The sequence below is a fragment of the Ambystoma mexicanum genome, chromosome 6p (assembly GCF_040938575.1).
Source record: "Ambystoma mexicanum isolate Mex_15411 chromosome 6p, UKY_AmexF1_1, whole genome shotgun sequence".
Taxonomy (NCBI): Eukaryota; Metazoa; Chordata; class Amphibia; order Caudata; family Ambystomatidae; genus Ambystoma; species Ambystoma mexicanum.
Genome location: NC_090935.1, coordinates 61,311,169 through 61,334,013, shown reverse-complemented (window position 1 = coordinate 61,334,013; position 22,845 = coordinate 61,311,169). Strand labels below are relative to the sequence as shown.

Here is a 22,845-nt window from a genome sequence, read left to right as displayed (position 1 = left end):
GAAACTTTGCACATTTGTCCTTGCACACTAGCACCTATAAATGCAAAATGCAAAGAACAGCTGTGAACGGCCAAACTATTGGCTTTTCCAATGCTTGTTTACATTTACCACTTGTTCCTTGCCCTGTCACAAACTGCAGCGTTGCATGCAGCGCATTCACACACTTTCCTGGCTTGACCACACCCAATGCACACGTCTTATTGCACCACATTGACAGTGTTCCGATTCATGCTATCTCTTCAAGTGGGCTGACTGGTTGTTATTTGGGAAAAGGTGAGGCGTTGAAAGGTGAAAGCAGGAAGCGCAAAGGGTCATTATTGTTATTGACTGCAGTTACCTTTCATTCTTTTATCCACAGGCGACTGCTGGAAAGGGCTATCTTGTTTATGTATTTGACTCAAATGTCTTGCCAAGGTTTACAAATGCACATGTTGCATGTTCTCCATGTACTGTAACCATATTATAGTTAGGGCATTTCTTTTTCCTGCCTAATAAGAGTGGAGGCACATTTCACAGACCATTCGGACTTCCTCACCCACTACACCGTGGATGAGCACCAAACCGGCAACAGCTTTAAGACTGCCCTTGTAGCACTCCCACATTCTTTGGACCTGTATTCTGTTCCTTGTGTCTTTCCTTAGTTCCTTATAGCATTCATTGTTTACTGGCAGCATTTTTCGACACTTTGTAGCTTTCGTCTATTCTTTATGGCTTTTCCATGTACCTTGGTGGCTTTTTTCATGTACCTTGGTGGCTTTTACATGTACCTTTGGTGGCTTTTTTTCATGTACCTTGGTGGCTTTTTTCATGTACCTTGGTGGCTTTTACATGTACCTTGGTGGCTTTTTTTCATGTACCTTGGTGGCTTTCTTCTGTTCCTTGGTGGCCTTCTTCTGTTCCTTGGTGGCCTTCTTCTGTTCCTTCGTGGCTTACTTCTTTTCATTTGTAGCTTCCCTCGTTTGGTTGTCTTTCCTCTTTTCATTGTCTGTCCTCTGTTCTTTCTTGCTTTCCTCTGTTCTATGTGTCTTTCATTACTTCCTTGTTGCATTTTTTGTTACCTTACAACATGTATTGTGTACTGGCAGCATTTTGCGATACTTTGTACCTTTTGTTTATTGTGTGTGGCCTTTTCCTCGACCTGTACCGTAGTGGCTTTTTCCTGAACCGTAGTGGCTTTTTCCTGTACCTTAGTGGCTTTCCTCTGTTCCTTGGTGGCATTTCCTGTTCCTTGGTGGCATTCATCTGTTCCTTGGTGGCTTTCTTCTTTTCATTACGTCTTCTCTCTGCTCTTTTTGGCTTTCCTCTGTTCCTTGTGTCTTTCCTTAGTTCCATGTTGCATTATTTGGTACCTTGTAGCATTCACTGATTACTCTTAGCGCTAATCAAACAGTGGTAGCATTTATCAATTCCTTGTAGCTTTGTATATTTCTTGGGGCTTTTTCATGTACGTTGGTGGCTTTCTTTTTTTCCTTGGTGGCTTTCGTTTTTTTCATTACGTCTTCCCTCTGTTTCTTGGTGGCTTTCTTCTGTTCCTTGGTGTTTTCTTCTGTTCCTTGTTGTCTTTCTTCTGTTCCTTGGTGGCTTTCTTCTTGGAGTGTGCATTATGGGCTTGGCGAAGGTCCAGGAGGGCCAGGGGATATCAATAGGGGCTAGAGTGCAGGGAGGGGGATGCATGTTTTACCCTTAGAGCACATTGGGAATCAAATGCCATCTTGGTTAGTAGCAGACATATTGAAATCAAGGCATTGGTCTGCGCTGCAGCCAGGGCTGCATGCCTGAGCCGCACACATGAGAATAAGTGCATGCATGCGGGAATAGGTTGCAGCTTGCGCACCAGTGAGAAAAAGTGAGTTGCAGAGATTCATAGACCTTTCATTGCCTCATGTTGCCAGCCTTTGTATCCCAGAAGGAATGCGCCCTACAAGGCCACCAAGGGGGTGAGAGCTCTCTGCGAAAAGCATTCCTACGAGAAGGAGGGCACGAGCCTCCGACCTTCCCCATCCCAGCTCTAAGTAATAGCGCCCAAATGCCCCGTCCCAAGACCCCCAGAATTCCAAGTTCGCCCCAAACCACCGACCATAAACCTGTTACAATCAATCAGAAAAGATCAAAAGGCAGGGGCAGTTGCCTTCACTGTAGGTCACATGATTTGTGCTGCGAGATGCCGGGAGGGGCAAAACAACATAGCCAAAATGCGGGTGGGGAGCTTTGGATGGGCACTGACGTGTCTGGAGTCGAGCTTGTGCGTGCGATGCAATGACCTCGGAGTATGCTCCTAGCCCTTGTCTGCAGTACCAGGTACACATCAGGCTAGAAACAGAGCTTGCATTATTTTTCTTTGCTTAATCACCAATTGATTGTAGCTTCATGTCAGAAGATGCGCAAAGAGGAACCCACGTGGAAGAAGGACAGATGGGGCTGAGACTAATGGCCTGGCATCCCTTATGGAGCAGGTAGCCTATGTACAAGGTCACACCCACCAGCCATTCCGATTTGTACCTTGGCAGCAGAGTGCTTTGATGGTGCATCTTCATTGGAAATAAACCTTGGTGTCCTGGGCCTTTTTCCCTAGTATGGTGTATTTTTTGCGGTGTGAGATTTGAGGGGTTTCTGAGTGAAGGATAGGATAGATGTGCTCGTCTATAGATGCATGCAGACGCAGGAGGAACTGTGCGCATGAGGTTTCTGGGTGAGCTTTGTTTTGTGCACTGGGCTTGTTGTGTCCGGAAGGGCGGTGTCACATTGGTTGACTTCTACATTTTACTAGATCACCCTGTGGGTTTGTTGACTTGCGGCACTCTCACTAATGCCATTCTCACATTTTCAAATAACCATTTAGACCAGATACTATGCAAAAAGCAACAGCCATTAGGAATTTAGAAAGAAACTGAAAGCTATCAAGCCAGGAGGTCCCTACTTTGCCTACAGAGCAGAGGTAAAGGTCACAGTATGGTCTTCATTTTGGTTTGTGATAGTGATAACTTTTATTTAGTAACATATTGTAATGTGCACGGTGCAAGTGATATAATTCAACAGCATAGTAGAAATCCTAATGAACCTGCATCTATTGAAACCCACAATCATTTGGCTTAGGTGGACACAGAGCAGTAAGGCGCGTGTGTGTCCTCCTGCCGAAGGCATTACTAGTAAAGAGGAGGCTGAGAAACTGGGCAAACGCAGTGCTCTCTTCTATTTCTACCCCTGGCGCATCCCTCCATGTTGCGGGTCGACAGTCCCAGAAGTTCATACAAGGCTCAGCAAAGATTTGTAAGGATCATGGCTTGTAGCGGCATCCGTCTGATGCTGGCTGCCTACAGGTGTGGGATTAGCCAGGTGGCCAGGTCATCTGACGCCCGCCAATCAAATGGATGTGGAGGTGGTAAACGGACTGCGCACCATGCTTGCCATCGTTGATCACTAAAAAACACAATTAAGGCAGAAGAAGGCATTAGGCTTGGTGAAATGGTAACCAATTGCACAAAAATAAGGGTTGTGAAGAAAAACAAAGGCAGGGAGGGGGACAGAGGAAGTAAATAATGAGAAGTGGGGGGAAGCAGTTGCATGTACAGGAAGAAAAACAGAGAAAATGGAAGAAGAAACGGCTTGTAAACACAAATGTAGCAAAAGATACTGACATGCAAAGAGAAATGGGGGGATATGGGAGTGGGTGTGCCAGTTGCAGAGTGGGTGGAGGGGCATGTCGTGGAAATCGACATACTGGGGAAAAGGTGAGGGGTACCAGATCAAAGGAGCGATATGACAACTGTTAAAGTTTCCACTTAAGAGAAAATCCAGGTAAAAGGTAGAGTAATGGAGAGCAAGAGAGAGACAGGGGTGCAGACAGAGCCATCACTGACACACAAGGTAGTTGCACTCAGATCTCAGACAAGCGCGAAAAATCAGGTAGCACGTTCTTGCACTATAAATAGTCCAAAATCAGGGGTCGAAATTGCGATTGGTTGAGCAGGAGCAAGAAGCAGTTCCTGGGTATCGGCCATCACCCTTTAGGCAGGAGCTACGTCTGGGGAACCAGGAGCTAGTATATAGTGCCTGAGATGCAAACAAACTTTTAGTCCATTATATATTATCGAGTATGCGGTACATGTCTCTTGGGTGTGTCTCTTTATTCTCTTTTATACACATTCCCAAGCCTACAAACAGTTAATGTCACATAGCTATGCTTGTATGGCACCACTTGCTTGGGGTGTCACAAGTAGCTCCTTGTAGCTCTTGGTTTCAAGCTAGCTAGGCTCCCCTTGGCTATAATCAGGAGCTATATAGCTCCCGGCTCCTGGTAAGCTCGAACCCTGGAAAACAAACATAATTTGTCAGTGACTGGCTCTCAACAAGCCCTCAGATTCCTAGTCAATGACCTCTTCCATTACAGGGCCATATCGGTTCCCCTTTCTTTGGCTGCCATGAGTGCCGCACTGCAAGATCTCAAAGTGAAGCTGCAGGTTCCTGTCTGCCAAAGGAATCATTACAAACAGGAAGCGCAGCCCTAAAAGAATGCTATAGCAGGGACGTGCCGTGGTCCCAGAGGCCGAGGTGCCACCGGTATTATTGACAAGCAGTGGCGTTGCTAGTAGGGGCTGTGGAGGGGGGTGGCTGGGCCTCTCCTCTGAAATCCTGCCCTGCCCCATATTCCCCCTTACCTCAGCTGGGCTACTTTCTCTGCACTGTCTGTAGTGCTGTGTCTGCCAGCACAGCATACACACAGGGCAACAATCAATGCTGCCGCACAACAATGAAGAGCTGTTAAGTCACCCTGCAGCCAAGAGCAGCCCCTCCAATCAGAATGTAGCACAACACCGCTAATGATGGGTCATTAGTGACTTAATGGTTTAGTGCCCAAATTTTGATGGGAGGTGAGGTGAACAAAAGGGGTGTGGTAGTTGGTGTGCACAAAAGATTCTCTGCAGGGGTGCTTCCGACGTCACACATTGCCCTTTTATAGGCGCCCCACCTACTTTTGTCTGTAGCCCCCACCACTGTGCCCCTCCTAAATTTGATTCCTGGCGATGCTACTGTTGACAAGGCCCTAGAATGCCCCGTAAGCAAGGAGGAAAGACCGACTGGCCAGTGTGTTGGCAAGTCGCCAGTGGGCACCTACATGTGCTTCCTGTTTCAGGCCAGTACTGAGGTGCGATTTTCCAACACTCATCTTCCATTGGTCAGGTCTGGCAAAGGGGCACTCGTGCTGCTCTCAGCTTGGACCATTATTATTATCGAGGTTATGTAGAAATTGTTTTCGGTACAATTTTTATGTGAGCCCTACATTTAGCGAGCCACAACGTGCCGTATGCACATAGTATAAGCTGCCAACTGACGCGCACTGGCGTCACAAGTCCGCGAGCAGGGCAGGCTGTGGACGCAGCAACAATTTTATAGCATTGGCACTTCACATAAAAAACAAATGATACATTTGCCTGCAGCCAAATCAAACACTGGCGCGAAGGAGGTTCTTTTGGCTTGTGGTTTATAAGGCAGCAGGTTTTATTAAAACATTAAAAAACACTTCAAACTCTGACCTTCATTTCTACGTTGCAGGTTTATCATCACTGCAAATCACAATCTAGATTCCATTATCCTTCATCAAAATATATCCCCATTGCAAATCTGTAACCAAATGTAGGCGGCGACCAGCCCACTAAGCCGACTAAGAGCCCACTAAGGCGACTAAGCTAACTTTCTTCCTTCCCCCTCGTACATTCCATTCAACTTATATAGACCAAAACTCCCCAGCCCTAATTTTCAGAGGACCGCCTGCCCTTGCAGGTGATCTTGTGCTGGAGGAGCGCTGTTCATGAGTGGATGGGGGGTGGTCAGGCTTTCTCCTTGTGTTTCAGCCCTCTCGCAGCCTGGCCTCACAGTGGTCTTTACCGCGGAGGGGACAAAAACCCCCTCCAATTCTTACCCACCTCGTTTGTTATGTAAATTCCGCCCTACTAGTCGCTTGAACACTGCCACGCCTAAGGGGGATATACACCCATCTTTGCCCCCCCCAGGGTGCTCTTTAACTTCTTTTCTCGCATCTCCATCCATCAGGGTGCCCCATTCCACAAACACAGGTCCATGCCCTTCTCGGACGAGTGCCCCCATCCCCTAAATGATACCCTGGCACATCCAGCTTTACTAGGACTAGCCCGTGCCCAATTCGTGAGAGACCCATTCCTTTGTAAATCGTGGCCATGGCTTTGTTCAGCTTTTTGCGTGATAACCCACCTCGCTTCCACCCCCAACTCTGACCGCTTAGCTTTTGATGCCTTTTAGACATCCTGGTCAGGTTAATCCTTTTCGTTTTTTCTTCTTCTTCTTCTCAAATCCAATCCTGGCCAAAGCTCCGCAGGCTGCTGTCTCAGAGGACTGTCCTGCCCCTTGTGGGTTGCCCAGGCTGGAACGAGCGCTGTCCATGTTGTGCGGAAGTCACGGTATCTCTTATGTACGCACCCTGGCTATGCAGTCATTTCCCTCGTTGAATCTCCTTCAGGATTTTCATAAGAAACTTGGGACTCTAGCCCCATTTCTTGGTATTTATACCAACAGGCTTACCAGGTCGATTTTCCTTAGGTTTCGCTGGAATCTCAGGGCCTAGTTATCTCAGTGAGGAACTGCGACCAAAAGTGAGTAAACATAATCTCAGATCCAACAACCAATATCAGCTTATGATTCCGGTATGTAGATTATTGCAAACTAAGGCTGGTGCCTTTTTCTCTGCAGCTCCTGTGGCCTGGAACAATTTGCCCCTGAAATTGAGATCAGAAAACTCCATTCACGTATTTAGAAAAGGCCTGAAGACACATCTATTTAAATAAACTACCACCGGTCTTCTAAATCCCTGAATTTTATCTCACCTTTATTTTCTGCACAGTCAAATATGCCATTTGTTTGTCAGCGCCCTTAAACCTTCGGGTCAGTGGATTCTGTGCTATATAAGTGTTAAATAAATAAATAAATAACTTGATTCTAACAAAACAAATTCTGGTAAGGTACGGTAGGCTATCTGTGGGCTAAGCCATATGTCGATTCTGTAAGCAAGAGAATATCTGTGAAACTTTAAAGCATGAAGCCTGCCTTCAACGGAGGCCTGTAGTCTAAAGACTCATCGGTTTAAGCGAGTCTGGGGGAATGGTCGCTGCTTTCCAATTCAGGTGGCCCAAGGCTGGAACGAGCTCCCAGAGTCACTAAGGAAGGGAGAGAAACCATCCCGCTTTCCGAAAACGTCTGAAGACTAGATTTGTTTAGATAAGGTCCTGACCACCTGCTATTTGTAATTTGTCTTGTTCCTGTCCGTTTGTTAATGTTAAAGGTATTTATATAGCGCACCATCACCAACAGAGTTGGTCTCCAGGCGCTCAGGCATATATGTAAAGAAAAACAGTAGGGGGTGGGTTAGTAGATAAAGAGGAGCGAAGGAAAGTGAGAGGTGGTGTACTGTTGGCAGCTTCAGTTCGGTTTTCACTGTGCGCTGAGCTTGGGTGTGCATATAGGATCGAAGCGGGTCCTCGCGTGCTGTTTTTGCGATCTATGTGTTGATTGTTTGTTGTTGTGGTGTGGTCAAGTCTGTGCGATTTGCTGTGAGGGAGGTAGTTGTGTGGGTTTTTGTGTGAATTAAGTATGCAGAAATTTGAGGTTTTGGTTAGTGGGTTGTATGCCTCATAATCCCTGTAGTTTAGTTTATGTATCAGGTTGTCATACTGGGTTGGTATCTTCTTTCTCTTGGTTTACTGATTGTTTAGTTTCTGTGGTGATACCGTGGCTGGTTCCAGCAGATTAAATTGGCTAAGTACACCTATATTATCTTTCTATGTAGCCGGCTGGATACCTGAGGGCTTTGCCACTCTATAAATATATGGAAATAGAAAATAGAAATAGAATATCTTATAAATATATTGCTGGTTTCAGAGAGAATTTTCTAAAGAAATATCACGGGTTGTTGCTGGCGGGAGATCCAGAGCTGCTTTGGGCTGTTTGTCTAGCTTGTTGTACTACCTCGATTGCAGTTACAGTTGCCGTCTTTCTTAAAGCTTTGAAGTTAGATGCCAACTCAACGAAATGAAGATGTATTGTTGAAGTTGTAGATCTTTAAAATTAATTTTATTGTAATTGTATTTGCTGCCTTTGATGAATTGAGTCCCGTGGAGTCCCAGTCTGCCCAGGACTCCGATACTGAGAGGAGCTGCTGCTACTGCTACAAAGTGTTGTACTGGCCCTTTATCTGTTTGACTCCACCTTTAAAAAGGTGTTGCAGGCGCGAAGCGCCGCGCGAGTCCCGTGGAGTCCCAGTCTGCCCAGTCCGCCTCAAGACGGCAAAAGGCCTGGGACGAGCGAAATCAAAGAAAATTGTCAACAGTGGACTAATGTCTGAGCCGGGTCCTCATACACGGCAAAGGACACTGTTTGAGCGGCGGCAGTCCAGATTACCGCGGACTATGATTCATTTGCCTTCATCCAAGGCTAACGATGAGGTAAGCTTTGAAATACTGCTAAATACTGGGTTGCAACCTGCCATACCTACGCTACATGATCTTGCATCTGCGCACATAAAGAACATTACCAAAGGTATAAGTGTTACAAGTGGAACACGAAATAAGGACATGGACAAGGATCTATTAACTGTACACGCAGATCAGGAAACACAAAGTGTATTACCTGCTTTACAAACCGCATATTCAGCGGGAGAGGGAGCGGGAGCGAGAACGGGCACAAAAGTTGGCATGACAACTTCCCATATTAATACGAGCGGCTCACGACGTGGGCTCGATCTTAATATAACCATCGATCCCACGCAGGTTGAATCGCCTTTTGATGTCACAGATGCGGAGCTGATGGAAATACATGTGCAAAGGCGTTCCCTCGAGCAAAGAGAAGTGGCGTTTGGTCTGTCGTCACAAGACGACCAAACACAATGCATTGTGGTTGACGAAGTTCAGCGGCCAAACCTGAAACTGCAAGGCATTCCAGTGACTGAAGTGAAAGCAGCATACACCGTGACATCGATTAGTGCTGCCTCGAGTCTCCACCTAGCAACCCCACTACCATCTAGAACTTGTGTACGCAACTATGGGCCGGCGAAATGCTCGCAACGCTCAGAAATAGCGTTTCCTTTTCCAAAGAGCCGTGACGAGTCATGTCAATTGGTGTGTTCTGAAGCTAACCACAACGAGGTCATAGACCCAAATGGGGATAAACGAGATAATGAGGAGTCCGTGAAATGTGGTCATCAGGACTCTACCTATTCCAAGGCTACTACATATAACAGAGACGCCACACACGATGGAGAAGCCATGCGGTGGAAGGAGAACGCTGCAGGCATAGACAGATTGCAAATAAACATGTCAGAATCTTTAAAAAGCAGTTCTGAGGCTGTTGAGCGGGAAGCCCGTTTGTCAAAACGCCTATCTGAAGACTATCAACTAATCAAAGACAGATTGGTTCAAAGTTTTTCCCACCAGGACATAAGACATACTGCTACAAATGAAGACCAAATGTCATCTCTTAATAGTGTGTGCAAGGCAAGGGCAAGCCGGTCGGCATCGAACAGAGACAGAACCAGTTCCCCACAGTTACACAATAAGAGACTAATGGCCTGTGCTAAAGGGGGCAGAGTGTCAGAAAACCTGTTGGTGTCCCAACACGGCTTGAATTCAACTGAAGAGAAATTAAACAGTAATGGGGACGACTCAATAGTCTCCAATGATGACATCGAAAATCTCTCACAAAAAGCCCACTCACCTAACGATAAGTCCACCGAAAGCGCAATGAAGGCCAATATATCAGTCGCAGCCTCAATACAAATACATAATAATGTTTTAGCGGCTACGTCCGTGGCGCTTCTCCCCTTTGTAAAATTGTATGAGTCACTAAGAGAAACCATAAAAGATCAAGGGGCAGTGATTGCTAACTTGGATCATAAATTATCTGCGTTGAATCACAATCTTGATTTATTACAGCAAAAGAGTGAAATAGATGCTAACGTCTCTATGCAATGGCAACATAGGTTAGGCGATTTGGCAATGTCTGACCATAATAAGTCTGCAATCTTGATGGACGCCATTTTGGAATGTATGAAATGGTTTCGCCATCTTGATGCATCTCGTTTGCCGGCGCCTACTCCTTGTTCCTTCCGACATGAGTGTCAGCATGTCACTGAGAGAGAAAAATTGCCTAACAAAGGAATCCAGCAAGATTTGACGAAGGTCGCGGTCATTGATGCTCCTGCACCTGAGCTAGCTGTTTTAGACAACCTAGCTGGATTAAGTGTGATGTCTGATGCTCCAGTGATGTCCGCAGCTAAAACCCAGGAGCAAACTGGAGAGAGTAGGATTGCAGACTCCTGTATCACTTTAGTGTTGCCTGAAGAGCATGCGGCACCAATAACAAAAGGAATCCCGTGTAACACATTTGGGATCTTTGTGGGACCCGCCAAGACATTAGTAACTCACAAGAAAAACACTGAGACTACCAGCAAGTCAAAGGAAGTGAAAAACAAACGTCGACAAACTCAAAATCCTGCAAAAACCAAGCAGTTTATACGAAATCTATCGACACCTCAAAAAATAGGCATCTTCCAGCGAGCTCCCATCGTAAAGTCTCATCCTCCAACGGGAGTAAAAAGTATCCAACAAGGGGAGTCAAAGAAAGATGAGCTTCCAACAGTCGGACAAACTGCAAATCCAAAAAAACGGCAAAGACTCGACTCAGACTTGAAGAAAACGGAGCCTACAAAAGAGTCAAATGAGGTATGTGAATGGTCAACATACTCAATTGATGACGATGAAGAGACCTCAAGCGAAATTAAGGAGGTGGGCTTGGTTGGTCCTCCGCGATCAACAACGGTTGTTCCCAACCTAGAAAATCACTCGCCTTGTAATTGTAGAGCCAAAAAATTAAACAAGGTTACTGAATTCACTGACGAACGAGTCTCAAAGTCTACCGTGCAATAAATAGACACGTGGATTCCAAATGCACAGCCCAATGGTCTTCAATACAAAAATTATCCGTCAAATAGTACCTTAAATCCAAAATTAACTAAAGCGCAAAGGTCAAAACTTCCAGTGCAAGAGTCAAAAGTACGCTTCGTTAAAAAGAGTGTGATGAAAAATCAGTGTGGGAAAGTACGGATTGAAAATATCTTCCCTGATGGGAATGAAGTAAACCTAAACAGAAGCAATGTAATGCGGTTACTTCATGTAATTCCATCACTTCGTACTATCTCGTCAGAAGACATCAGAATAGTTGAATATCTCTCAGAGACCTGTTCTGATCAGGTACTGCTACACATCCGATCACAAGCTGTTGAAAAAACGTTACTCTCGGCGAAAGATGATCTATTAGCCTATGGCTTTGAGGTATCATTCCAGAAAGATGATGCTATAACACAAAGGACAGAGAGTACAGCATCAGTTGAAGATCTCCGCACAACCAACGAAAAGCGAAGAGACAGGTATTCAAAATCCAGCCTAACGAGATGCAACATAATGGACAAGTAATACAAGGTGCAAATTTGGTAGCACGTCGTCACAAGTAACTAGGTCAACAAAATGAAAAGATAACTTGTGAGCTGATCTCTTGGAATACACGCGGATTCAGTCATTTGCTGTTGGAGTCACCGTTTTGTATGGACAACACCTTCGCAATATGCTTACAAGAAACGTGGCTCCGTGCCTCTCCTGCAAGAGATGGGTAAACTCTATTACTCAATCCTGCAGGCAAAAATCAGTTTGGCCGTCCTTTCTCTGGGCTCTTAATAATGCTGAACAACTCCTTTGGATGGGAAATAAAGAAAACATACATGCCCAACCTGTTTGTCCAAGGTATGTTGTTGGAATTCAAACCGGTCATCTTTGATAACCCAGAGAAATTACTGTTAATCAACACTTATTGGAATCCGATGATTTCAACTAGTGCGTATTTAGAAGCAATAACTGCAGTCATCGACGACAGTCTGCTAATAAGTTACAAATTACAGATCATCATATGTGGCGACCTAAATTGCTCATTGTTGGATGAGAATCACCTGCTAAAAAATGGCACAAATGTCCTAGATAATTCTAACACTGAGAGAAGACGTGAATGGATGACGGCCATGGAAACCCGTGACTGCGAAATGCTAAATGGGTCGACGAAAAGTGATAATCCGCCTAAGTCCACGTGGCATTGCGGCCACAGGCATAAAATTTTAGATTATATATGGATATCAAATAATGTGTGGTCTGACATTGTGGACTTCGAAGTTAAAAGGTGTTCTAACAGTGACCACGACCTATTACATCTCACTTGGAAGTGTGACAAGTACACGCCTGAAGTAACATATGAGTCTGCGGTCACAGTCAACCATGGAGGAAATAGATTAAGAATGAATGCGGAACAACTAACTAAATTCCACGGTGGCATTATGATGGGAAACGCATCACCAAGAAGCAAAATAAATTTTGCTCCATTATTAGCAGAGTTTCGTTTCAAAAACAAACCTGGACCAAAATTAAAGGAGCGGAAGCATGTCTTTAGCCGCACAGTATACAACGAAAAAAAATCTCTACGAAGAGATCTTAGACAGCTTAGAAGACAAAATGGAACGAATGCCTCCTTGGATATTAAAAAGAGGAAATCAAAATACAGAAATTGGCTAAAGTCCTTTGCTTCTTTGAGAGATCAAGAAAGAGGAGAACAAATGCTAAAGCTAATCCTGACCCATAACTCAAGAGAAACCTGGCAGATCCTAAACAATGGCACTTTATCGCAAGAATATGCGCAGTCAAACGGAATCTCGAGGTCAAAGTGGGAAAAACATTTTGCCAATGTGTTTGGTGTTGCATCAGCTGACACATTGAGCCAAGCTGCCGACTGCAGTGGTGCATGGGATGTTACAGAGAAGGCTGAAGACATCATTGCTCTAATTGGCCATTTAAAAAAATTCAAGACCCGCTGGACCCGACGGCATAACAAACATCATGCTGAAGGAAAAAAAAGAAAATTGGTCGTGCTTTATTGTGTATTTGTTCGATCTGATTGCAACTGTGAAAGAAGTGCCAGATTCATGGAGATCAGCTGTTGTGGTCCCGGTGTTCAAGAAGGGCAGTCGTGACGACCCTTCAAATTATCGCCCGATTGTCCTTTTGGACACCACAGGAAAAATTTTCGCTATGTGCATCCAGCGTAAATTATCCAGATGGGCCACTGACGCGAAGCTTTTAGACTGTAGACAAACAGGTTTCACCAAAGGGGTGGGTACTGAGGTGAATTTGTTATTATTAAATCTGCTAAAACTGGAAACGTTGAAGAACAAATCAAAGCTCTACCTGGCTTTTATTGACATGCGGCAGGCCTTTGACTCAATAAATCGAGTCAAATTATGGGCTAAGATAGCTAAGTGGAATTGTCCACCCGCACTATTAAATCCAGTGATAGCCCTGCATTCGAACACTACAATGCGGGTACGCATGAATGCTCTAGGGGAGCTTTCAAATAAAATACCCACAAATAGAGGCGTGAAACAGGGCTGCCCTTTGGCGGCACTATTGTTTAAACTATATATCTCAGACATCGCAACCGAACTCAAAGAAGCAGCATGTTTTCCGCCAAAGGTGAACGGGCAACATCTAAGTTGGGCGATTTATGCTGACGACATTGTGTTAGTGGACCGCACACAAATTGGCCTACAAAGGCTCCTGGTTAAATTTGAAGAATACTGCTATGTCAATGAGTTAACAATAAATGAAAAAAAAACAAAGATACTGATTGTCGGCAAGGTACAAACCAAAAAAGATCGATTATTTAAGTGGACAATTGCCCAGGAGAATATCGAAATAGTGTCATCGATACGTTATCTAGGAATTCTCTTTAATAACTCTATAAGAGAATGCGATTGGTGGTGTGACCTAAGAAATCGTATGGATGGTTTTGGAGCTCAAGGAGCTCGGATACATGCTGAATATGGAAAATTCTCATTAACTCCAGTGTTGACGTTTTTTAAACAGAAAGTTGTACCAGCAATTACTTTTGGGTCAGAAGCTGGGTGGAACCTGAATGCGCACTGTTGGGACATTCTTGAGGGAAAACTTTGGAGACGTGTACTAAAGCTTCCCACATATGTCTCAATTAAAGCCATCAGACATGAACTTGGCCTTGATTCCTTGTATACAACGGTTTTATGGAAGTCAATTACATCGGCAAGGAAAATGCATCTGAAGGATCCAGCACCGGCTTACAGAATCCTGTCAGCAACCACGCAACGAAAGTATGGAGGTTTACTAAAGTGTTGGGTCGCGAAAATTAAAACCATTGTTGACTCTGCAAACATCAAGTGGGATTTGGTGATGGCGACACCACAACTAGCTAAAAATAAACTACGTCAATGGAGTTGGATACAGAATGTAGCTGACCGTGGGATGATGAAGACATCACTAGTTCTAGGAACCGCGGAAAATAGCTTGGATAAGTTACCTAAATATCTAAAGCAATTTCCATCCAGATACCACCGGAATAAGTTCCTAAGACTACGTCTAAATGTCTATCATACCAAGGAAGTGCTTTGGACAAGACACGACGTAAACACAATAGATAACATCTGTAGATTTTGCAAAACATCTGATGAAACTTTGAAACACTTAATCACGGAATGTGAAGCACTAGTAGGTGCACGCTCAATAATGTTAGGAAAATATGCGCCTCTCAATGGAAACGCGGAAGAATTGTGGTTTAGAATGTTAACCAGTAACAATGTTCAGTTAACTTGTGCGGTGATACATTTTCTAGAAAAATCTTTACAGAGCAATGAATCGTTGTGAAAAGGTCATGGTAAAAAGAATGGTTCCAGAGAAACCTGGGGTGCACTCCTGAAGTCTATTAAAGAGGACATTTTTTTGTAGCGCTGCTTCTGATTCGCTTGGTTGTGCGGTGTAATAATAAAAAGTTGATAATAAACAACTACAATATTAAAAAAAAAAAAAAAAAGAATTGTGCTCTTTGTTTTTATTATCATGATTTTTTTTAATGAATTGTTTGTACAAGTGTTGATGTTTTTATATGAAATTGTGTTGTATTCTAAGTCTTGTTTTGTCACTGGCCAGGAGGGCTTGCTGTTAGAATGTTGATGCATGAATAATGAGCAGCTCAGGAGAATGTTGTGCAGGTCTGAGAGTGAATGTTCCATGAGTGTCAGTTGGGGGCCTGAGCTGGGTATGATAGGATGGCCAGTGGGTCTGCTCCTTTTATCTGTATTGTAATTACCTATCCCTGCTCCTGCCCAGTCCTGTTTACTACTGTATATACCAATGAGAAACTGGTTTACTGTACATATGTAACTATGTATAATAAAGTTCCACCTGAACTAAATCAATGGCTCCACAGCTGGTCCGAGTGCTGAGCCCAACTTGAATGGCAACACTGGGAGTTCATAACAAATTGCTAAAGGTTGATTTTCTTTTCTCAACCAAATAACAATAAAATACATTTTAAAAACACTTCCATTTCAAACATTGCGAAGATGCCAGTTGCTTCTTTGCATTTGTACTCTTCGCAGAAACTACCGCTATCTTCATTCTACTTTGCCATGTAAAGTTTTCTATTTAGTACCTTCTCCCGTATTGCGTATTGATTATTTGCATTCTTTTAGTCCTCGCTAAAATGATCCAAATTTGCCTCAAACTGACCCTTGTAAAGTTTTCTATTTGCCTTCTTCTACCCTAGGTTGCCCCCCCAATTCTTGTTATCCCTTTCTGAATGTACTAGCCTTGTCCTGGTGTTATTTACTGTGATGAACTGTCACATGATAGTTATCCTGTCCCCGGGATGGCCCCAAATATTTCAAACCACGTGGACAATGTTCGGAGCGCTGAGCTGATGCCCTATCGTTGGGTGTATTGCTTTCTCCACAACCTAGCGGCCGGCTTATGAATAGCTACTAGTAGGCAAAGGCGCGGCATCTAAAGCGCAACCACCACCCCACAAAATGCCAAACATGACGATTCCTTTCCAGCCACAGTCCATCGTTGTCTTTGTGTGCATTCCTTTAGCGCCCTCAACTTATGATCCCTTTGCACGCATCCAAAATATTTAAAAGGATAGGATTTCAGCTGTACGTTTCGACCCTTTCTCCTAAACATGGAATTGCCAATGTATGACTTCTTCATTTCTCTCCGACCAGGTATTAGGAACTGGGCCCGTCTTCTCTTGCTCAGATCTGGTTTTGCAGAAAAAGTTTTCGCTACAATTATTATGGCGTTTGCATTCTCACCAGTTTGGTACTGTAGCGTCGGACCCTACATTTAGCAGTGCTGGTCATTGGGACGGGTGAGCCCTCCCTCCTAGCCTTCCGCAAAGCACTGAAAACCACCCTCTTCTCATAAGGTCCCTCGCAGCTGCATAATACCAACCATATGACCCACTGCCTAAATTGTATTGACTAACCGCATAAGCTGTAATGATAACCTTGCTTGTTCCTATCTGTATTATGCCTCTTACTTATACCATGTCTGTAACTAAGCTCATGCAAGTAACAGCGCCTCAATGCCCCTGGGCTGCTTGCGCGCTATACAAATTTAAATAAATAAATTAAAAAAAACCCTGCAAGTAAACCTCTTTGGAAATGTCCCTGGGCCAACCAGTGGGCTGACCAGCTTACACGGGACGTTTGCTCTGTTCCCGCCGTGGTTTCGAGGAGGCCCTGGAAACTTGGTATACTGCTTGCTCTGTATCCCCGAATTTCATACACTTGGCATTCCCAGGTCTGTAGTGAGACGAGTGTGCCCGGACCGGTGTAAACGCGGTTACCGTGTTGCCCTGCTGTGGCAACGACCTGTGCAGGTTTGCTGCATTTATGACCCCCTTGACCCTAAAGCCTGCTACAGTGGAATTTGCCTGATTCCTCCACCCAGAGAGGAGAAATCGCCCCTGTCCGTTTGGGAATCCTCGCTGTATCTCGGAAACTACACGGTGTCGAGACGTCCTGGTTTTCGCATTCGAACCTGGCAGCGAAGTGGACTGTACTGGCGAAGTTTGGATCTGCCTGCATCGGGGACCGGTGAGTAGTCCCTATCCCAACCGGTAGCCCCTAGCGCAGGAGCCCATTTTTATGCACAAAGTGGCCCCTGAGGGCCCCTTCCCTTTCCACAGCTATTACGAAATAGCGACTCCATCCTGCACTCTCAAACTGCCTCTGCCCTCAAGTCGAGGTCCTGCTTGAATAGTGGGAACTTGGTCTTCATAGCCAGCTGCTAGAGACCCTTGAAGAGACCCTATTTTGTCCATTGGCACAAGCGCGTGCATGTACTATTGAGCATAAGGCTCCTCTCTTCGTAGGGCTTGGACTGCCTCTTAGTTAGGTGTATTATTGATGTTGAACTGGGTCTAAAGATTACTTGCACTGCCTGTTTTCCTCCCCATCTAGGTGGTCTACATATTTCATGCTTTTAACCCCTTAGACCCCCCTGGTTTTGTATATATATTGTGTTGATTGTGATGTATTGGATTACTTAAGTATTATGGTGATTCTTTGCTATAGTCTATGTTACAAAGGCCTTGTAATAATGTGTCTATATTTTTAATATAACACCTGTCTGGAGTAATTTGTAAGTGTCCTTGCTCTGTGTGCTCATTGAGGTCTTTCAGTCACCCTCACCCCTCTTGAGACTTAGTCTTGACTCTACCCTGATTGGTCTGGCTTGTCCAGAAGTTATCCTGTTCCAAGAAACTAGGTTGGCCTTCTGAACCTCTGCCCCTCCTGGTCAGAGTTCAGAAATCCTTCTTAACAGCGCCTGATTGCAATGTTTAATGTTTGGTTAGTAATTGTGAGTCTACTGGGAATTTCCATCTGAAACAATTTTATGTTGCCCCTGAAATGCCAATGCTTACTTGTGTGCTGTCCTCCGGGACCCATTGGTTACTGACAGCAGGAAGGACTATGGCTCTTTCTCGTATGGTTGTTTGTTGTAGCTTTGTTAGCGGTAGATACAATCTGAGATATTTTGCTCTCAATTATGGACACTTGTAATGTAACAATTGTATGATTTCTCGAAAATGTATTTATTTGTGTCATTTTATTGTATTTCAGTGTATTTAATGATGGTAATTCTATGGCATGACAGGAGGCTTGATATTATGCATTTCAATCTTTACTCTGAAACCACAGCAGCAAAGAAAAAACTTTTACAAACAAAAAAGTTTAAATAACAGAACTAAATAGAGTTCAATGACAATGCAAGGGGAACTCCCCAATCCATCATGGAGGACAGGTCAAGCCCTGCCGGGGGACAGTGAGCAGGGACCCTCCTCTATATATGTCCTTTCCTCTAAACCCAACTCCTCTTTCTTTGCTGCGGACACCACTCCTTTTAGTTGTGTCTTTGCATGTTAGTCAGTGGTTGCCATATGAAACTGTGTTGCATATATAATATGTGCTTTCCTGCTTTTACCTTGGAAATTATGTTTCCTTATTTTAAGTTTATTATTGCAGTATGCTATTAACTGCCATTTACTTCGTGGCGTTTATGTAATGGGCTTGGGACGCCTGGCAGCGCCGGGCTCTGTGTGTTTATTTTACTTCGTTCTTCAAAGATAATGGTGCAAGCTGCCCACAGGGTCTTTGTTGTGTTCTTCGCGTGCAGCCCTTTTTGGAAGCTTTAGCTTCAGGCCTGTCACGCCTGAGTTATGGTTTATATTTCTTTTCTTGAGAAGGTTGTCAGCTGTGGCGCACGGGTCTTTGAAGCCTTGGCTTCAGACCTTGCGCTCACAGCCTTTTGTTTATTTTGCATGTGGCCCCTTTTGAAGCTGTAGCTTCAGGCCTGTCACGCATGGGTGGTACACCTAGTGCGCCAGGTTCTGTTTATTTTATTTTATTAAAAAGTTATGTTGTCTGCTGTGCGCGTGGGTCTGTGGAAGCCGACCTCGCAGGCACAGGCTAATGTTCATAATTCCCTCCGTCGCGTGGCCCTTTCAGAAGCTTTCGCTTCAAGCCTGACGCATGGCGGGAGGCCTACGGATTAACACGTTTGTCGGCTAACCATCGACTGGCCCCTCCCTACCCATTCTCCTCACGCGCGGGCGTTGAAAGCTTTGCTTTACTCCTGACGCGGCGGGGGATAGTAATGGGAATTTCTTCTTTTACACTACCACAGGCCCAAGGGTAGGATTGAACAGCACTCTGTTACCGGTGGGTTTGTAGCGCTATATATATATTACAGCTGAATTATGAATGCTCAATTGTTCAAATTACAAGAGTGATGGGAATTTGTTTCCTTTCTTATACGCTGCCCCAGGCTCAGGGGTGGGGTTGAGCAGCGCTTTGATTCCTGTGGGTTCATAGCTCTATATAAATGCTGAATTCGGAATTGCTAAATTGTTCAATTTATACCCAAAGAGATACAAGGGTTTTTCCTTTAAAGGAAACATTAGGGGAAGGTGCAAGTTTTCCTCATGTCCCCACGCGCGCCCTGGCAACAGCTTTGCTTACTGATGCGCAGGTCAGGGGAGCTCCAGGTATCATCTCCTATACATTGTGGAAATGAAATACAAAAAATTCAAAGTGTCTCTCACTAGTTTGGGGTATATTGCGTCAGTTTTTGGCACATTTATTTTGAGTACCGCTGCCTGCTCGGCTTCAGGTGTCACCTGAGTTTGGATGCGAGGATTGTTCCCTGGCGTGCTGCTGGTTTCAATACCCTGCTAGGGTAAGCAGCTTGTGGTCCGCTTGCTCAGCGTATTCCTTTGTTACAGCAATCGTTCAGCTGTGTGTGTGAAGCATTACCGCTTCCCTTTTGTTAAAAGAATTATTTTTGTTTTATTTATTTTCTCTTTTTATCCTTCAAAGAAAAGACAAAGTTTGGTGGAGAAGGTCGCTAAATGACCTAGAGGAGGATTGGGCCTTCCTATCCAGCCATCATTCAGGAGCAATCCTGTAGTAGCATGATTTTTCATATCCCTTTACAGGAACAAAAAATGTCTGGTTAGTTACCCCTCTCTATTTTTTCCATTAGGTAGGTTGAGGACAACTCAGTCCGTTTTCATCCCTTAGGTTTTTTTCTCCTCCCCTCAGGTACGCAGGTTAGGAGGAGTACCCACGGTTCTGGTCTGTTCCTCATCGCCTGTTTGCTTAGTTTATCTCCGCTACTGCAGGGTCCTTGTTTCTGTGACAGATGATTTGGAGGACCCTACTTGCCTTCATAAGGCGCTAAGGAGCTTGGCCTTCGTTCCCTCATCAAAGGCACGAACCTGGGAGGCAGTGCCTTCCTCTTGTTTTGTGAGCTAACCCTCTCGACATGGATTGGACAATCCTTGGTATCTTTCTTTGCCCTGAGGAAAGAAGGGTAATCACCCTACGAAGGAAGAGTGGTCTCTGTGTATTTAAGCCATTTATAACCTAGTTTGCTCAGCTGGCTAGAGGGATGTAACCTCTATTTTCCCTAATAAATGTGCAAGTAATGGATTATTTGATTGAGATCTGTTGGCCTGCTCGGCAACAACGATGCCTCTGCTCTTACGGAGCGGCGTAATTACCCCTCTTGTGAAGAGGGATGGCTCAAGGGCAACGCATTCCTCGGAGAGATAAAACAATACAATTCAGGTTCGGATTATAATACTAGCACTTGAAAAAGTGCAAATCATGAGGGGGGTTATAAGAGCGATTGCCTGCTCGGCATTGATGAAACGCCTTCATGCCCTCAGGATGATGCAAGCCCTTCCCGTGCAATTTCATCCCAAATTATTTTGAACAGGTGGCTTTTATTAAGATTTTTGCCCCTTAGGAGAAGGGAGCCCGCTCCTTTGAGTGTTTCCTAATTCTACCTATCCGGTTCAAGGCACATCAAGAGGTGCGCACAGTTACTCCTCTGCTCGAGGGTCTTGAGCACAGTATTTCTGTTCCTTTGGTGGGATTGTGCCGACAGGAGTCCTTCTAGTCCTACGATATCTCCTGTATTACCTCAGGTGTTCACCAGGTTTTTCGTAAATGATGTTCACCTCAAACCCCTGGGAGGTGCTGTAAGTTAACAAGGATTCATTTTGAGCACTTCCTCTGTCAGTTTTTCCCTTGCCTCCTTCCCCAGTGGTCACTAACATAAGTAAACTTTTGGAAGGAGCGGTGATACCAGCCTCCCTCCCGGTTTTCAATCGTGAATGCGATAACTCTGCCCTCACTAATTGGGAGTGAGCATATGGAGTACTTCCAATAAGTAGCTTTCAAGTCTTAACATTTATTCGTGGCACCTTTAAAATGGGAGAGTTCTTATGCTCGTTGTTTCCTGTCTCCTGGCGGAGGATATGGTCATGTTAGTCCTCGAGGATGAGTGGTGGGGGTTCCTGTTTGTCCTCTTTATCAGGGGTTTTCCTCTTCATTTCCACTGATGGGTTCACTTTTATCAATGTCACTCCCTGTCGGTTTAGCCTTTCCCATCAGCCCCCTGGTGCGTTTCCAAGTTAATGAAGAGGGTGATAACTCACCTCAGTTCCAAGGGGTTCTGGATAATATTTTTTCTTGGATACAGTTTGAGGTGTCAGTTTGTTCTTGGTTATAAGCACGACATTAAAGCTCTACATCTTAACCTTCGGGAGGATAGACTACTGAAGTAAGGAGGTATACGTCTTCTTCCCCAGAAAGGGAGGTTTTTTCCCTCAGCTACCTAACCTGGATGGGCAGATGGCCAGTTACTTCCGTGTCATTGTTCCAAAGATCTTCACAGGAATCTATCATTCTCGCTTTTAGATCAACCTTTGGGAATTGTTAGCGCCTGCTAACGCAGGATCGAATCCCAGCAAGGCCAAACTCAGCATTTCATCCTTCCGGGGTCCATAAATGAGCACCACACACTGTGTGTAATAACAAGCAGTGCTCAGATACCTGAGGGTTTGTAGCACTATATAAAAGCTAAATTATTAACTTTCTTTGCCACTATCTTGTATGGTTGGAGTTCCAATTGAGTGTTCTCTTTTCCCTTGTGAGAATGTGGATGCCAGTGTACTGTCTTCGGTCTGTTCCTCGAGGATTGCTCAGTTCCTTTTGGTGTGGTTTTCCTCTTTGGCAAGGGTGACAAAGGTTGGGAGTTCAGCTCCGCAAGCAGGGGTCGAAGCTAGTGTTGGCCTTTTGGGGGGGGGTGGTTCCCATCCCTATAGGGTTTTACAGTGCATATTTTCTAGTATCATCCCTCTCCGCCCAAGGCCTATCTCTGCCCAACAGTTTTCTCTTCCGATTGGTTCCTTCAAGGGTTTGAACTTGCACAATATGAAGCCTCCTGTCATGCCATAGAATGGGAAATCCCCCTCTCACTAACGTGACAGGGGGTTTAGATTCTATTAAAGATAGGAGGCGAGTATTATCCCACCCACCCTCCCTTTGTTTTCTGTTTCTTATTCGACCCACCCACCCTGTTCTATTTCATATTGTTTCAGCTTTCGGGTGAGAAGTACTATCCAGAAGAGCTTCGTCATAGCTTCAGGTTGCGGGGAGGTTGATATCCCTCCTGTTTCGCCGGATCCTTCTCCGCGCTACGCAGTTGAATCGTTACATTGGGCGTCTGGTGCAAGACAGCTGCAGAAAGAGGAGTTGGGTTTAGAGTAAAGGACATATATAGAGGAGGGTCCCTGCTCATTGGTCCCCTGCAGGGCTTGACCTGCCCTCCATGATGGATTGGGGAGTTCCCCTTGCATTTTCATTGAACTCTATTTAGTTCTGTTATTGAAACTTTTTTGTTTGTAAAGTGTTTTCTTTGCTGCTGTGGTTTCAGAGTAAAGATTGAAATGCATTATACTCGCCTCCTGTCTTTAATAGAATCTAAACCCCCTGTTACGTTAGAGAGGGGGATTTCCCATTATTAGATTTTATATTTTTTGTACTGAGAAGCTGAGTCATTATTA

At 44.7% G+C, this 22,845-nt stretch overlaps 1 protein-coding gene across 2 annotated transcripts in view; it reads right to left on the bottom strand.

Annotated features, from left to right (window-relative positions):
• Positions 1-2,959: 2,959 nt before the first annotated feature.
• LOC138511211 (uncharacterized HIT-like protein Synpcc7942_1390) overlaps positions 2,960-22,845 on the bottom strand; it is a 178,300-nt gene continuing 158,414 nt past the window's right edge. For both annotated transcript variants that reach the window (XM_069626737.1, XM_069626738.1), the window contains one exon: positions 2,960-3,417. In XM_069626737.1, coding sequence (XP_069482838.1) covers positions 3,326-3,417 — 92 coding nt within the window. In that variant the 3' untranslated portion in view covers positions 2,960-3,325. The remainder of the gene's footprint in view (positions 3,418-22,845) is intronic.